Source organism: Lynx canadensis, chromosome B1, assembly GCF_007474595.2.
Source record: "Lynx canadensis isolate LIC74 chromosome B1, mLynCan4.pri.v2, whole genome shotgun sequence".
NCBI classification, from domain to species: domain Eukaryota; kingdom Metazoa; phylum Chordata; class Mammalia; order Carnivora; family Felidae; genus Lynx; species Lynx canadensis.
The window spans coordinates 161,170,659-161,186,886 of NC_044306.2; the positions used below are offsets into that span (position 1 = coordinate 161,170,659).

Consider the following 16,228-nt stretch of genomic DNA (forward strand, 5'->3'; position numbering starts at 1 on the left):
GATTCAAAAACTATTTTACAGATCAAGAAATCAGTTAAGTCCTTCCATTTCACAAAATACAAAAAGTCGCATTAATTTGAAAGGCTCCATCCAATTCTTAGCCAAGCTTTGTTTGAAAGGCTATTACCTTTTCTACCACTGTTAACAAAACTGCAAATAAGTCACTAAACAAAACAGGGAATTATATTTTTTTTCTGCTATGTGGCTTAAGTTATGGCTTTTGCTCCAACTTAGTAAACTGGGTATGAAGCTGAGGGATTATGAATTCATGCCAGCTATTAGGGCTTTCTACTGAATATAACAAGAATTTATAATAAGATAGCCATACAATTACCCTCTGTCCAGGACTTTGAAATCATCCTTTTTTAAAAAAACTTATCAATGTTTATTCCTTTTTTGAGAGAGACACACATACACAGAGCATGAGCAGGGGAGGGGCAGAGAGAGAGGGAGACACAGAATCTGAAGCATGCTCCAGGCTCTGAACTGTCAGCACAGAGCCTGATGCAGGGTTCGAACCCACAAACGTGAGATCATGACCTGAGCCAAAGTCAGACGTGCAACCCACTGAGCCACCCAGGCACCCCAAAATCATTCTATACAATCTTTGAGTTCAAAGACAAAGCATTAAAGATTCCGAATGATAGAAGATTCTCACCTCACTTTAGTTCTCTTACTTTCAGTAAGAGGTTGTTTCAAGGACATTTCTTTAGTTTCAGCATTTAATATTTTCTACAGTAATTTTATTTTTTTATTAATTAAAAAAATTGGGGGGAGGTACTTGAGTGGCTCAGTCAGTTAAGTGTCTGACTTTGACTTAGGTCATGATCTCCTAGTTCATGGATTCAAGCCCCGTGTTGGGCTCTGTGCTGAGAGCTCAGAGCCTGGATCCTGCTTCAGATTCTGTGTCTCCCTCTCTCTCTGCCCTTGCCCCGCCCCCTCAAAAATAAACATTTAAAAAAATAACAAAAAAATTTTTTTTGAGTATAGGTGACAAACGTTGCGTTATTTTCAGGTATGCAACACAGGAATTCAGCTTCTCTATAAGTTATGCTATGCTCACCACAAGTGTAGCTACCATCTGTCACCATACAATGCTACTGCAGTATCAGTGACTATATTCCCTATCCTGTGCTTTTTTCTATAGAAATTTTAATTCTAAAGATTTAACCCACATATAGTGAAGAAGAATATAGCTATGAAATGTAAATTTATTTTCCTTGTTGGGAACTCTTTGACACACTCTACATTATTTCAAGACTGTTAGGGGGGAAGACTATCACATTTCTGCATAGAAGCCTTCCCTACATATAAAACAAAAAAGGAAAAAAATATTACCTTTTAAAAATCACAAAATTTTACCTTTAATATGTTGGCTTGATTGTTCTCTCAGTTTCATTAATTCCAGGTATAATTCATTATTTTCCTTTATCAATCTTGCATTTTCAAGTTTATAAGGTTCCAAAACAAAATCAAAATTGGCACTTTCTTTTTCAGCTTTCACAGCAGATAATTTTGATTTCCGAAGACTTTCTGTTGTATGAACTAGGTCACTGAAATTATACAAAATATAAATACAAGGAAACATTCTCTTAACTTTTAATAACTAAAAATATATTTCTAAAAATGTTAAATGTTAATGCTAAGTAAGATGAAATCTAAAAACAGGGTGGTGGTTCAGTCAGTTAAGCATCCAACTCTTGATTTCAACTCAGGTCCTGATCTCACAGTTTGTGATACCTGCTCCAAGAATGCTTGGGATTCTCTCTTCCCTCTCTCTGCCCCTCACCTGATCGTGTGTGAGTGCGCACGTGCTCCTTACCTCTAAGCACACAGACCAGAATATTCATACATCAGTCTTTACTGAGCAGGGAAAACAATATAGAACACATTATCATGGAGCTTATATCCTATTGACAGTTTGTCAGGTTTTAATACTATATGATAAACTCAACAACTATTTCAGTGCCAACTATATGCTCAGCCTGTCCTAGGTAGAGCAGAGATAAAGTCAGTCTCTAGTCTTAAAACGTTTGCATTCTAAAGGAAACACAAGAACAAGTTTCCAACAATGACTTAAGTAGTGAAGGTAACATTCAGCAGATGTGACAGACTCCTGTAGGCCATTACAGCTAAATGAACATGGGCAGGAGGGAGAGGAGAGAGGGATTTCCCAGGCAGACAGAATAACACATGGAGATCAAGGGTGAGAGTACACTTATGTCTGGGGAGCTTCAAATGGTTACATACATGGGAGATGAAGCTGTAGAACAAAATCACTATATAAAAAGTCTGCCAGTTTTTGAAAGTTAAACACACTGTACCCTACAACCCTGAATCGCAGACCTAGAACTACATCATGAAGAGTTCTGGAAGCCATAATAAAGACCACCAAGTATCCCCCTCCAGTCTCTCCTTACCATCATCACAGCTTGAGCCCTACTACAAAAGCTTCCCAAGCAATTTCCCTGTTCCTGTCTCAAATCACAGTAACAACTCATGTAGAAAAGAACAAAAATCACACAGAATCTTTCACTTAAAGTAACATGTAACCACTAAAATAATGACCAACCACATAATGGAGAACGATTATCAAATCACAGTGATTAAAAGACCAGAGAGGCAGACATAGAACTCCCAACTGTATCAGAAAAATCACATAAAAAAATTGTAATTCTATTCACAGAGAAAACTCTCAGAAATGTCTACTCTGAACAGTATAGTGTGAACGGTGACCCTGAGAGTTTTGCAATGTGGAGGACTTGAACTGATGATATAGAAGCAGGATCTAAGAATAATGAGCTTCAGATGATTGAAGGACTTTATAAAAACAAAAACCAAAAAAATCCACCCATTTCTTCACCGTAACACGAAGTTCAATAGAAACTAGATAAATGGGATTAAGGATCACACAGGTTTAGAACTGTATTTTCATCTTTACCTGAAAAGTTTTTCTACCAAAGGTAAACACTCCACTGTCAGAGTCTGGCGGTATCCCAACTGATCCAATCTTTTTCTAATATTAATATACTTTCTTTCTGCAGCTGTAGTCATCTTGTCTTCCAAAAGTAGTTTTATTCACTCCCCAAAATTAAAGCCCTAAAAGAAAGGAGTAAAACATTACTGTTATTATAGTTATTATTACTGTGTCATGGTAAGAAGGAAAGATTATTTTAATATGAATCAACTACTTTTTGTTTCTCTTCAGGTAGGCAGCCTTCTGGAATATTTAGATTGATTTAAATACAATGCTTATGATAGTCACATTGCTGCACTAAAATAAATCTCTCTTTATAAGCCTATATGTAAAAGTTAAAAAAATAAAGAAGAAAACAAAGAAGAATATTTTCCCAAACCTGAGGTAGGCAGAGAATCTTTCGAGAAGCCTTTTTTGAAAGCACTAAATGTAAAAGAAAAACCTGATAAATTTTTAGACTTCATCAAGTTAAAAATGTCTGCTCATCAAAATATTCCATTAAGAAAACAAAAACAACAAATGAATGGGAGAAAATATTCATAGTATCTGATAAAGGATTTATATATGAGGTACATAAAGAACACTTACAGTTCAATAATAAAGCCCATCCAAAAGAAAATGGGCTAAAGACTTGAATAGGCACCTTGCAAAAGGTAACTGAATGGGAACGATCATAGGAAAAGGTGCCCACCACCTTTAGTTATCAGGGAAATACAAATTAAAACCACAATGAGGTATACAATTTCACCCATACTAGAATGGCTAAAATAAAAAGCACAAGACCAAATGTTGTCAAGGATTTGGAGCAATTGGAATCTTCACACTGCTGACAGGAATGTAAAATCACTGTGAAAAAAAGTCTGGCAGTTTCTTATAAACAAACTTCTACCCTGTAACTCTATAATTCTATTGCCAGGTATTTACTCAAGGAAATGAAAATAAACATCCACAAAGAGACTCTACAAGAATATTCATAACTTTACTCATAATAGTCCCAGACTGGAAACAACCTATATATGTCCATCAACAGCAGAAGTATAAATAAACTATGAGGCATTGACACAATCCTACTCAGGAATGGAAGAGAAGGAATTTACTGATACATGTCAACCACATGAATTAATTTGGACATTTGAGCAATGGAAGCCAGACACATATACTGTATGGTTCTATTTACATGAAATTCAAGAACAGGCAAAATGAAACTATGTAGATAGAAATCAGAACAGCTGTGGGCTGGGTCAGCCTGGGTCAACAGAGTGGGTGGAGACTGGCTGGAAGGTTTAAAAAAGAACTTTCTGGGGTGATGAAAATATTACGTTAACTGGGGTACCAGTTACACAGGTGTACTGCATTTATCAAAGGTTTTCAAATAGTACACTTGAGATCTGTGCATTTCACCATGTAAATTTTACTTCCATGAAAAAAGACACAAACACATAAAGTAGTTATACACATATTTTTATCCTTGCCTTTTTCAATGCTTATGAATATATTCTCTATCAATCTGCCCTAAAATGGAGTTATCCAAAGATTGCTTGTGTAGAACCTTTGCTCTTTTCTAACCTTCACCAGGTAAACATAGTGCTGGTACTCATATTTCTAAGACATACTAAACTTTTGTTTTACAGCTCTATTGTTTTTCACAATTTATAAAATGTTAATGTATATGAACACATGCAAAATTTCATCCTCACAACTTACCCTATAAGGGAGACAGGGCCTACTAGACATCCTCCCAATTCAAAGGCAAGGAAAGGATGCCTCTAGAGAGTTTTCCCAAACTACAAAGCCACAAATCAGGTGGGCATTCAGGTCTCTTGAGTCCTGGTCCAGCACTCTTGTTTCTCTACCAAGGTGCAATCCTTCTTGGCCTTTTGGCTAAGATCAAGTGTAGTATCTATACCAAGCTGCAGCAACTTACCAAATCACTTCTAAGGTAGTACCTCTCCTTGATTACTCCTTTCTACAAATCTTTTCTCTCCACGCTCTTGCTAACCTTTTCTTTCAGTTGTGTCTCCATGGACTTTCTAGGTTCCTTCCACAAGAGGGACCTGATTGATGCAGGTCAGGAGAAACTCCTGGAGACATCAGAAAAACACCTGTCAAGGGGCGCCTGGATGGCTCAGTCTGTTAAGGGTCGGACTTTGGCTCAGGTCATGATCTCACGGTTGGTGGGTTCAGGCCCCATGTTGGGTTCTGTGCTGACAGCTCAGAGCCTGGAGCCTGCTTCAGATTCTGTGTCTGCTTCTCTCTCTGCCCCTTCCCCACTCAGGTCTGTCTCTCTCAAAAATAAATAAACATTAAAAAAAATTAAGAAAAACACCTGTCAAACCAAGAACTAGCAGGGCCTCACCACTCAAATATTTCTCCTCTTTGTCTATTACCAACTTTGGTTACCCAGAAATAATACTTCCTCACATCCGGGCTGAGGCAGAATGTAAATGAATCAAAAAATCATCGAAACACAGGGCAGACAGAAAAGATTAATATCCCCCAAGAAGAACAAAAAACATGTATTATGCTTTCCTCGCCTATGGGCTGCTGTCTTCCCCCACCTACATCACCCAAGCACTGTGGCTCTCCTCAAATTTTCTAGCACAACCATATAAAAAGGTTAAGTTTGGAGGTCCTCCACGCATATGTGTTTAGAACCACTCGCTAGCTTGACTCTGGGGAAAAGCAGGTGTCTGAAAGCCAGTACATCTTGTTTTTACAAAAGTGACTTGTGTGCACATCTGCACAGGGGCTCAAAACAAAACAAAAGGCCAAGCTAAGTTAGGTTGTCTCGAAGTCCTTCAGTGCCAAACTTAAAATAGTAGAGACTGGAAAGGACAGGGGATGTTTTCGAAAATGCAAAACAAAAGTTAACAAACGGCTCTAGTCCTACACCTTGGGATGCTTTGTTTTTTTACAAAGAGCACGTACTGTTCTTACTCAACAGGGCACTTTAACTTTTAAATCAACCCATCAGTTGGCAGCAGGCATGTGTGCACGCACCGCACAAACGCCCGCGGCCAGGGGCGCGGGAGGAACCCCGCAGCTTGAGTTGCCCCAGGACCACCTCCGGGCCGCGGCTTCACTGCCGGGTGTCGAAGTGAAGAGGTGTTGGACGCGGGCCCGCAGGGAGTCTACGCGCCCCGCCCTGCCGGGCCTCACTTCCTCCCGCGGCCGCGCGGCCTCCCTCCCGGCAGCGCCCGGGCCCGGTCCGCGGGGACCGCCGGGGAGGCCACGGCGGGGAGGCCACGGCGAGGACGCCGCCGGCGCGCCCGGGCCTCCCTTCCGCACGGCGGCACTCACCCGCACCTCCGGCCGCCGCTCCCTCCGCCTGCGGCCGCATCACCTCTCAGGCCTCGCCTCTCTCGCTGGCTCCTTCAGCCCTAGACTCCGGCTCCGGCTCTGGGACAGTTTGAAAATGGCGCGGAGAGAAGGTCCCAGCCTGCGCGGAGTCGGCGCCGCGGTTACCCCGGTAACGGGACCCGCAGGCGATTCGCAGCGCTCGGCGGCCGATGGCGGCGCTGGGCACCGGAGCCCGGAAACGCAACGGCCGGACGGCGCGCGGCCACGGCGCCCCCTGACGGCGGGCAAACCCGGAACCTCAGCGGATGCCAGCGGTGATCTTCACGTTGGCCGGGTTCGCTGACAGTCTACTGGGCTGAGGGTTAAAACACTGCCCTTGGTCCCTGCAGCGAATAAGCCTCCACACGCTAGCTGAACTTCGCCTGCTGACCACGAAAAGTCCAACCTAAAAATCACGTTTTCTTTGCTACTTTCCCTGATAACCACCCAATAAAATTGACTATTGCCGCCACATCCATGTCCCTGTAAAGCTCTGAGTAGACATATTTATTATACTTGTACCATCATGATGAGTATAACATCATTAAGTTTTGATTCCATGAGTTATAGCTCACTCCATGAAAACGTAATTATTTGCATGTCTCTCCCTGCTACCCCCAACTGTGAATTTTTTGAGTCAGATTATTTTACTCAGCTGACATACTCTCTAGCACCTACCACAATAAATGTTTGTGAATGGAATTAAATTGAAATAAACCGATTGTAGAGAGCTCGCTTACTTGAGGAAACGTATAGGTTGTCAAATCCTAGAATTCCATTTTTCCCCTAAAACTTACTGGATGATCAGAGAGGAGTTCAATTTCTTTCTGTTCATTACTCTCCCAAGTAGGCCTTCCACTCAGAAAAGGTACTTAATCTCAGTATGTCATGTAACTGCTCTGTGGGTTGTGAATAACTTTGCAGCCATTCATATATTATCGTTTGCATTGTGTCTTGTTTGTTTTCCCACGTGCCTTAATGAGTTGTTTCATGGTATTTCTAGGAGACAGTGACTTAGGTACTCTAGATGGCTATTGTAGTCTTGAATATGTACAGTAAACACATTTTTTTGCTGAACTCCCTTTTGAAAACAGGGAGGCATAAATAAATATCATAGCAGAATGGCTGTGCAACAGCCATCAGTTCAGATGACTCCTGGTCTTCCCTTTGCCCTAAACCATAGTAATTAGAAATATAAAAATCGAAATAAAATATATTCAAAAAGGTGGGTGAAACACTGCAGTTATGGGCCAGTTTCACTCCATGGTACATGGAAGACCAGAGTCAGGCTCACTGCTGGACCCCAGGGCCTAAGGTCAGAGTCCCTCGCACACACATACATATCTCTTGGAGGGCTAACATTCAACCTATTACACTCTCTTAGTGCCTTCCTGACTTCTGTGAGCCATTCTAATAAATTATCTAATCTGAGAGAGGTCATGTATAGTTGGTCCATCCAAAGTATGGGAGGCCCAGGACTTGTGACTGTGATCTGAAGTAGGAGTAGTCTTGTAGGACTGAGCCCTTCACCTGTGGAGTCTGCAGTAACTCTGGGTAGTTAGTGTCAGAACTTAATTGAATTATGGACCCCTCAGAGAAGTGGTTTTGGAAAAGACACTGTATTTGGTGTCAGGAGGGAAAAAAACCTCTCATCTGGTGTCAAAAGTGTTGTGAATAAAAATAACTCACCAGGAAACAAGTAGGTATGTGCAGATAATGTTTAGGAGAAACTTAACAGAGATAAGTTGAGGTTTTTTTTTTCAGGTTCTCTGTATTTTCTTTTTCTTTTAAAAATATTTTTATTTATTTATTTTTGAGAGAGGGAGAGAGTGCACAAATGGGGCAGGGTCAGAGAGAGAGAGAGAGAGAGAGAGAACCTAAAGCAGGCTCCTCACTGTCAGCACAGAGCCTGATGCAGGGCTTGAACCCAGGAGCCATGAGATCATGACCTGAGCCAAAGTCAGATGCATTATCAGACTGATCCTCCCAGATACCTGCCCCTCTTCTGTGTATTTTCAAAATATATTCTGTGTATCTGAATATCATTAACTGATGTAGTCAATGATGATCCTGTTTCCCCTGTTAGACTATGAGCTCTTTATACTACGCAGAAGACTAATGTGATCTTCTTTCTGCCTATAACCAAGCAGAGTGACTGGCACTTAATAAAAGGTCAGGAAGGGTGAACTGAATTGAACAGAGCTGAATGAACCAGATCTTCTGACACCAAGTCCAATGCAGCATAGTTTCCTTTCTTTGGTGACTGCCAAGAAATGGAGCTAAAATGTCAATATGACTCCTAGCTAATTCAGGTCCCCTTATTTAAGCAGCAGGGACTCAGTTTCCCTATTGCTACAGGTGTGTGGTTTGGCTGGCAACCTGATGTTTACTGGCAGATAAGGATAATGGTTACAATAAGTTCCCGTCTGTCTGGAGCCTTGCAGTGGAGCCTCCAGTGACTTGGCTACAAAAGACACTCAAGCTGTGTAAGTGATCAGATGTTATGAGAAGCTGTTCTTTAGCAGCAGAGACACTGGAAAATTATTTCCAAGAAAGGGTCACTTTTAAAAGCAGAATGCTAAAGCATCTTAATGACATAACAGTTTCTTTTGTGTGTCTACAAAGATATCAGAACTTTTCATTTCATAATACTAGCGCAAGGGATTACACCTTTTAATCACCATTTGGAGTCAATAAGAATAGAGGAGTAGGGGCTCTGTATGAATGACATGAATGAAAAGATTGATAAACACTAGCATGTATTTTTAAAAACTTTCTTTTTGCAGGTCAAATATCTATGGTCAAAACACAAAGTATAAGCTGGAAAAATATTTACAATGATTATCATAGACCTAGTATATACAAAGCTCCTATAACTTGACAGCAAAATAACTAATAAATAATAGAATATAGTAGGAAAATGATTTTAAAATGAGCAAAGATATGAACATGTAATTCATCACATGGCTCTTTTCTGTGTGAACAAGGACTCAAACTCATTGAAAATAAGAGGCATACAAATTAGAACTAATGGAGGTGTGAAGGATGAGTAGGTAGCCAAGTAAAAGGCAGGAAAAGACAATAAACAAAGATACAAATAAACTAATATTAATCATTATGTATCAAGTGCTTGTTAGGTTCTGTTCTAAATGCTGGGCATGCTTTCCAGGTACTAGTTCCTTTAATCTCTCTAATAACCCTATGAAATAGGAAGTATAGGTATCTCTATTATACTGAGGAGATTAACTTACCAGAAGTGACGAAGTAAGTGATAGAGTGTTGGCTTCAAGTCTGGAAATGAAAACAACTCTGTCAAGGAAGGGAACTCTATAGGACAATGGCCAAAAAGGAGAATATTCAGATGATGACCAATTAAACTTTGTGGAGACACAGAGTTGCCAGGGTCCCCAAAGTTCAATTAGACCAACTTCTACAGAAATACAGATTTCTGTGCAACCTCTCCAACACATGGCCACCCCACTTACTCCTACTTCTAATGATAAGAGAACTCACTACCTTTCAAAGCAGCTCAGTGCATCACTGAAAGCTTTTTTAGAAAAAGTCTTCTTTGTATGAAGCTAAAATCTGCTTCTCCTTGAGTGTCAGCATTTTTTTCTGAGCAATCAGAAGAAAGTGAATCTTCTCCCTCATATGTATGATGACCCTTCAGAATACCCCAGATCCTTCAACCTTTGCTCAAATGACATGGTCTCCAAGTCCATAACTTATCTGGCTACCTCCTCTGGAGGTAGAAACTCTAGTTTCTCTGTTTTCCTCTAAAATGTATACCCAGAAAAGATTGCATCAGATTAGGACTGAGGACTGGGATATATTTTTTCTCTTCATATACCTGCACAGCACATTCACTGTATACAACACAATCCAGTATCACGTTAGCCTTTTTAGTAACTGAGTCACATATTCACCAGTAAAGAACCATACACAGTCTTCTTACTATGGCTGATATATTTTTAATATCTATATTTATTTATATTACCCTGAAGGCAAACATGAGTTTCCAGAGCAGAGACCAAAGTTATTATTACTTACATCAATAACTATGGGTTCCCTTGCCCAACCCCCAAAGTGATGTGATGAAAGCCACATGTTGCTCAATATGTGCTGGTTTCTGTAGTGCAGGAGAGTAAGCCCCTTTAAATTGAGAATCTGAGAGTTTATATTTGAGAGGGACAGCGCTCACCCTTCCCCTCCTGAAAAAGGGAGAAAAACCTTTGCTGTTTATGGTACACTCATTTTCCTTGGGAAGAGAAAGGAAAGGTCCTGGGTTCTTACCTGCTGGAATATAAGGATGTTTGACGCTTCAGTAACATGGGGGGTTGGGGCACGGACCTCCTGCACAGTTGAAAATCCATATATAACTTTTGACTTCCTTAATACTTACTAATAGCCTACTATTGACTAGAACCCTTACTGATAATATTAAATGGATTAACACATATTTTGTGTGTTACATGTATTATATACTGTATTCTTACAAGAAAGTAAGTTCGAGAAAATAAAATGTTACTGAGAAAATCATAAGGGGGCGCCTGGGTGGCTCAGTGTCTGTTAAGTGTCCGACTTTGGCTCAGGTCATGATCTTACGGTCCGTGGGTTCGAGCCCCGCATCGGGCTCTGTGCTGACAGCTCAGAGCCTGGAGTCTGCTTCAGATTCTGTGTCTCCCTCTCTTTCTGCCCCTCCCCCACTCATTCTCTCTCTCTCTCTCTCTCTCTCTCTCTCTCTCTCCCTCTCTCTCTCTCTCTGTGTCTCTCTCTCTCTCTCAAAAATAAATCAACATTAAAAAAAGAAAGAAAAAAGAAAATCATATGAGAAAATACACTTACAGTACTGTATTGTATTTATCAAAAAAATATCTGCATGTAGGGGCGCCTGGGTGGCTCAGTAGATTAAGCGTCCCACTACAGCTCAGGTCATAATCTTGCAGTTTGTGAGATTGAGCCCTGCATTGAACTCTGTGCAGTCTGCTCAGAGCCTAGAGCCTGCTTCAGATTCTGTGTCTCCTTCTCTCTCTGCCCCTACCCCACTCGTGCTCTGTCTCTGTCTCTCTCTCTCAAAAATAAATAAACATTAAAAAAAATCTGCATGTAACTGGACACGAGCAGTTCAAACCCATATCGTTCAAGAGTCAACTGTAAATGCCTCCAGGGGAAAGACAAGAGCAGCCTCTCCTGGTCTATAACTCCTGTGATGTCCTCTTGGTTTGGGTTTCGCCCCCCCTCCCGCTACCTCTGAAAGGTAAATACATATGTCTTGGGAGGTAAATCTCTCAGTTCTCTCATTGTATTCTGTCATAGCCATATTTTAACTTCTAAGGCTTGTTTTTTAACCCAGGTTCTGGTAAAACCTGCTCAGAAAGTCCTAACTATGCAGAAACATGAAAATACTTACTTGCTGACTTGGGCTGTATTTGCATCCTTTTCCTAGGCCCAAACTGACTCTCATTCTCTCTCTCTTACTTATCACGGGTCCCCAGGACTCAGCTTCAGTGTCAGTCAACATGTATTGGGCTGCGATTATCAGAATGCCCGATTAATAATTGGTTGAGTCATCAAAATGTTTCATGTTCTCACTTGACAAAAAACCCTGACAGTAGCAGGTTTGGTTTGCAGTTCAGTGGTGCCATCAAGACTTGATCACTTCTCTTCTTCCACTTTCTCTTCTCAGTGGATGGCTTTTATCTTAAGACCTTTTGCCTCACTGTCTCCTGGGATGGCTGTCACAACTCTAAGAAACCAGTCTCCATGCAAAAACACCCAATACAAGAAGTGAGGGATTGCATGACAAGAAAAAGAAAAAGGATTTTGCCTCAAAGGCCTCTTTCCCATATGAGAGAAAAATGTCTCCCAGAATCCCCTAGTAGAGTTCCCTTTGTTGGCTAGAACTGGGTCCCATGCCCACCCTGAGAGTGGTCCCTGGCAAAGAAGGCCTGAATCAGTTGTGATTTATTCCTAGACCAAATTAGGGGTTTATTAGCATGGAATAGAATGTAAAAAATGATCCAAGAATTTTGGGAGATCTTGTCTCTTCATCTCAAATCAAGAGAGAGATGATTCAAAGGAACCACTTAATAGTGTTCCTTGAGCAACGGAGAGAATCCTGAGGTGAGGACACCCTCTCGGAGTTTGTTGTATCTTTCCCACAACCAGGTATGAGCTTCACGTGAGCAAAGATATTGGCTCCTGTACCAGATCCTGTGAATTGTGCCCCTTGGTATCTGCTCCAGGCTCCTGGTGTGCCTTCCTGTAGGGGAGGCTAGAGAGCTGAGCGCTGTGTTTCATGGATTCCCTTGAATGGAATTCCCACTGTCATCTGCACTCATATGAGACTCACATGAGGAACTGGATGAAGGAGAATGAGCAGCAGAATGTGAGGCACCTGTTTGGCTTGGATGGGTGGTGGCAGAGGTAGTTTCAGGAGCATCCTGCAGCATTGGTGAAAGCTTTCCTGACCACAAAGGAGGTGTGATCCTGGCAGCGGGAGCCATTTCTAGAAGCTTTGCCTAGAGCGTGTTCTTCTAGCCCTTCCAAACAATTTTTGTAAGCCTCCTACCACCTGGTTGAAGACCCCTTCTGTTTAAATGATCTAGAGGGATTTCTGTGGTCTACAACTATAACCTCACAGGAAAGGGTCCTGTCCAGGAAGGTCTGCAGGAAGGGAAGCTGGAGATAGTGCCAGTTCCAGGGTGGAGGAGTAAGAGACCTCTGGGAATAGGGATGCCTTGACTCTTCACAAGTGAGCTGCAGGTTAGAGAGCCCTAGGGAAGAAGGGAGGAGGGTTTCCAAAGCACCCACAACAAAAAAGAAAGGGGTTTAAATACTGGTTAGAGAGCAGACATTGGTTCACAGCAACACTGGTCAAGTAAGAACTTTCCTGTCCCCTCTCCTCCCCTACTTTCTTAAGCAGTTTGGATAGAGGAGGAATTGACATGGGGGCAGGAAAGGGGAAAGTAAGTGACCACTTCCCTTTATCTTCTCTCTCTGCAGCAAACCCAAGCTAGGAAAGGGCGAAACATTGACCATTGAGCCATGCTTAAAGTTTTGTTTATGACAGGGAACTAGATATTTTAATTACTGACCATGAGTAAGTATTCTACTTAAGAGACACCAAAAAAGTCATGGGTCATGCTGGAGTTATTTCTAGGGGCAAGAGGAAGAACTGCATGTGAGGAAATAAAATGTATATTTTGAGCCATTCTGAGCAAACCACACGTACTTTGAACATAAGTATACTTTGGCTTCTTTTTTTTCCCCCTCAAAGTTGGGGAAACTATTTGAAGAGGAAGATTCTGATACACAGAACCTGTCTTATCTCACTCTTCCTAACTCATCAAAATTGGATGATGACAAACAGAAGTTTCAGAAATATCCTCTACAGAGACAAAAAGCCCCTGAGAGATGGTGCAAATGTATAAAAATGTTCAAGAAGCGTTGGAGAAATAAATGGATGCCAAATATGTAATGGGATATTATGAGAAGCTGGTGATATTTCAAGGAATACCCTCAATTTTCCAGTTGATGGAATGCAAAGTCAAAATCAGCATGCTCCGTACTCTAGCGCTCAGCATTCGAGGTTTCACTGGAAAGACCAATTCCTGGGCTGGATCCTCTATGGGTCTGATCCAATACAGCAATTACTTCTCCTGTTTAGAGCTCCCATAGCACCCTGTGCTCCTTTCCATAGCATTTAATTTTCTGTATTATAATTGATTTTCAAATTTGTTTAGCAGGATTGTGAACTTAACTCATACCACATTTCCGAAATATGGAGAAGTTGTAGTCCCTTTGTTAATTAATCCAGCCTTTTTCCTCCATTCCTCCCTGCTGGTAAAAACAATGAGCATTTAGCCTTTCCTGGTTTAAACTTAATTTGATCCAATAATTTAAACACTCCCTTTAAAAAATTTTTTTTTCAACGTTTATTTATTTTTGGGACAGAGAGAGACAGAGCATGAACGGGGGAAGGGCAGAGAGAGAGGGAGACACAGAATTGGAAAGAGGCTCCAGGCTCTGAGCCACCAGCCCAGAGCCCGACGCGGGGCTCGAACTCACGGACCGCGAGATCGTGACCTGGCTGAAGTCGGACGCTTAACCGACCGTGCCACCCAGGCGCCCCTAAACACTCCCTTTAAAAAGTGATGTTAGTCTGTCTTGGAAAATAAAAGCTTTGTCAGATTTTCCACCTTTTCAGTTCCAAGATGTTAACTGGGTGTATGCATGTGGGGAGGTGTGAAGTTGCCTGACCTTGTGGCTAAGGGGAACACTGGTCTTTGGGAACCTCTTCTACTCTTGTCCACTTAGATGCTCTTGACATTGCTGGCATTGTGCTGAAGCCTGTGGCTGGTGCGATGCATGGATATCTCTTTGTCTCTCTGTTTCTGCCTCTCTTTCTGATGGCTCTTTCTGACTCTGCCTTCCTTGGTCTCCTCCCACTATTACATCCTCTGACTGGCTATGACTCCCATTTTATCCCTTCTCATCCTGCAATCCCTCACCTAACTCACTGGCACTGTGAGATTCCCAGCCAGATTCTCAGATATTCCCAGTCCCATCTGGAAAGTATAGGTTACTCTGAAATTAAATTTCTCTGCCTGGCCATGCTGGCCCTTCTTGGTAGACAAGAAGCAGCCTGCAATGAGGTCTCTTCTCAGAGTCTCAGATGGACAAAGGGAGGGAAGGAACTCCTTTTGCCCTTGCTGTCTTCCCCAGTGCCATACTACGTACTAAGCACAAGTGTCTGTGCTGGGCCTGCCTTGCTCTCTTCCTCCCACAGTTCCGGGGCTGAAGAGGAATGGCTTCCCTCCCTGCTTCTTTAGTAACACACCTTCCTTGTACCACAGAGTAGTTAGAGGTCCCCAACAGGATGTCTTCTCCACTCAAGGAAAGAATGGTCTAGTCGACCAGGCCTGGTTTCTAGTGGTTGGGGGATGAAGGTTAATAAAAGAATTTAGGAAATCCCCTCCCAATTCAACAACCTGTTTTTTGTTTGTTTGTTTGTTTTTTGTTTTAAATGTTTATTTATTTTGAGGGAGGGAGAGAAAGAGCACAAACAGGGGAGGGGCAGAGAGAGAGAATCCCAAGCAGGCTCCATGCTGTTGGCTCAGAACCCCCCCCAACGCCCTCCCCATCCCCCCCGCCCCGCCTTGGTTCAATCTCAGGAACTGTGAGATCATGACCTGAGCTGAAATCAAGAGTCAGATGCCCCAAAAACCTGTTTTTTGAGGCTGTTTGGCTGCACAATCTTATTTGAAGGTCAGAACCTGATCTTTCCCTCTGCATTACATGTAAATTGTTTGGAACAGTGCCTGGCACCCAGTATGCAATCAATGTTCTCATTCTGTAACAAATCTCTTAATCTCCTCCTGAGACTGGTTGGTGTCTTGTGTAAACTGGAAAAGCAAAAGAGAAAAATCATGCTGATAATTTCTATAATATTAACCTTATTAACATCTACATTTTACCATATTTCAAAATTATCAACTAGTATATGCTAGTGGAGAAATTCAAACAATATAGGAGATTACAAAGTGCAAGTCCCCAAGAAGATTCTACTATTTTCTCTGATCTGGCCCCAGTTTTATTCATTTCCCTAAAGGTAATGACTACAAGCAGTTTGGTTGAATCTTTTTACTTGTCTATCTCTCCCATTACACGATGAGGTTTTTGAGCTCATCTCTGTAGCATCGCAGGTCACCAATAAATGCTTGATGAATGAATAAATAATTGAATAGGAAGTTATCAAATAACATAGATTACATAAAATATCTTTAAGAAAAACTTTACTATTATATAAACTTGTTAAGATGCTTAGTCACTTTTTGAGCTTTTCTTGATAGGATTACATCTGATTAAAATAGAACAGAGATTAAATTATAAGATTAATTTATTTACAGT

The 16,228-nt window shown here is 41.5% G+C and overlaps 1 protein-coding gene and 1 pseudogene across 3 annotated transcripts in view; one reads left to right on the forward strand and one right to left on the reverse strand.

The window, feature by feature from the left end:
- Positions 1–6,487, reverse strand: part of CEP135 (centrosomal protein 135) — a 70,467-nt gene extending 63,980 nt beyond the window's left edge. For 2 of the 3 annotated variants that reach the window (XM_030313838.1, XM_030313834.1), the window contains exons 1-3: positions 6,278–6,487; positions 2,942–3,099; positions 1,363–1,553 (exon numbers count right to left, since the gene is read on the reverse strand). In XM_030313838.1, coding sequence (XP_030169698.1) covers positions 1,363–1,553; positions 2,942–3,054 — 304 coding nt within the window. In that variant the 5' untranslated portion in view covers positions 3,055–3,099; positions 6,278–6,487. Of the gene's footprint in view, positions 1–1,362; positions 1,554–2,941; positions 3,100–4,901; positions 5,054–6,277 lie in introns of those variants that run through there. The other variant, XM_030313835.1, reaches the window with a different exon arrangement.
- LOC115513256 lies at positions 4,839–4,928 on the forward strand (annotated as a pseudogene).
- Positions 6,488–16,228: the final 9,741 nt, after the last annotated feature.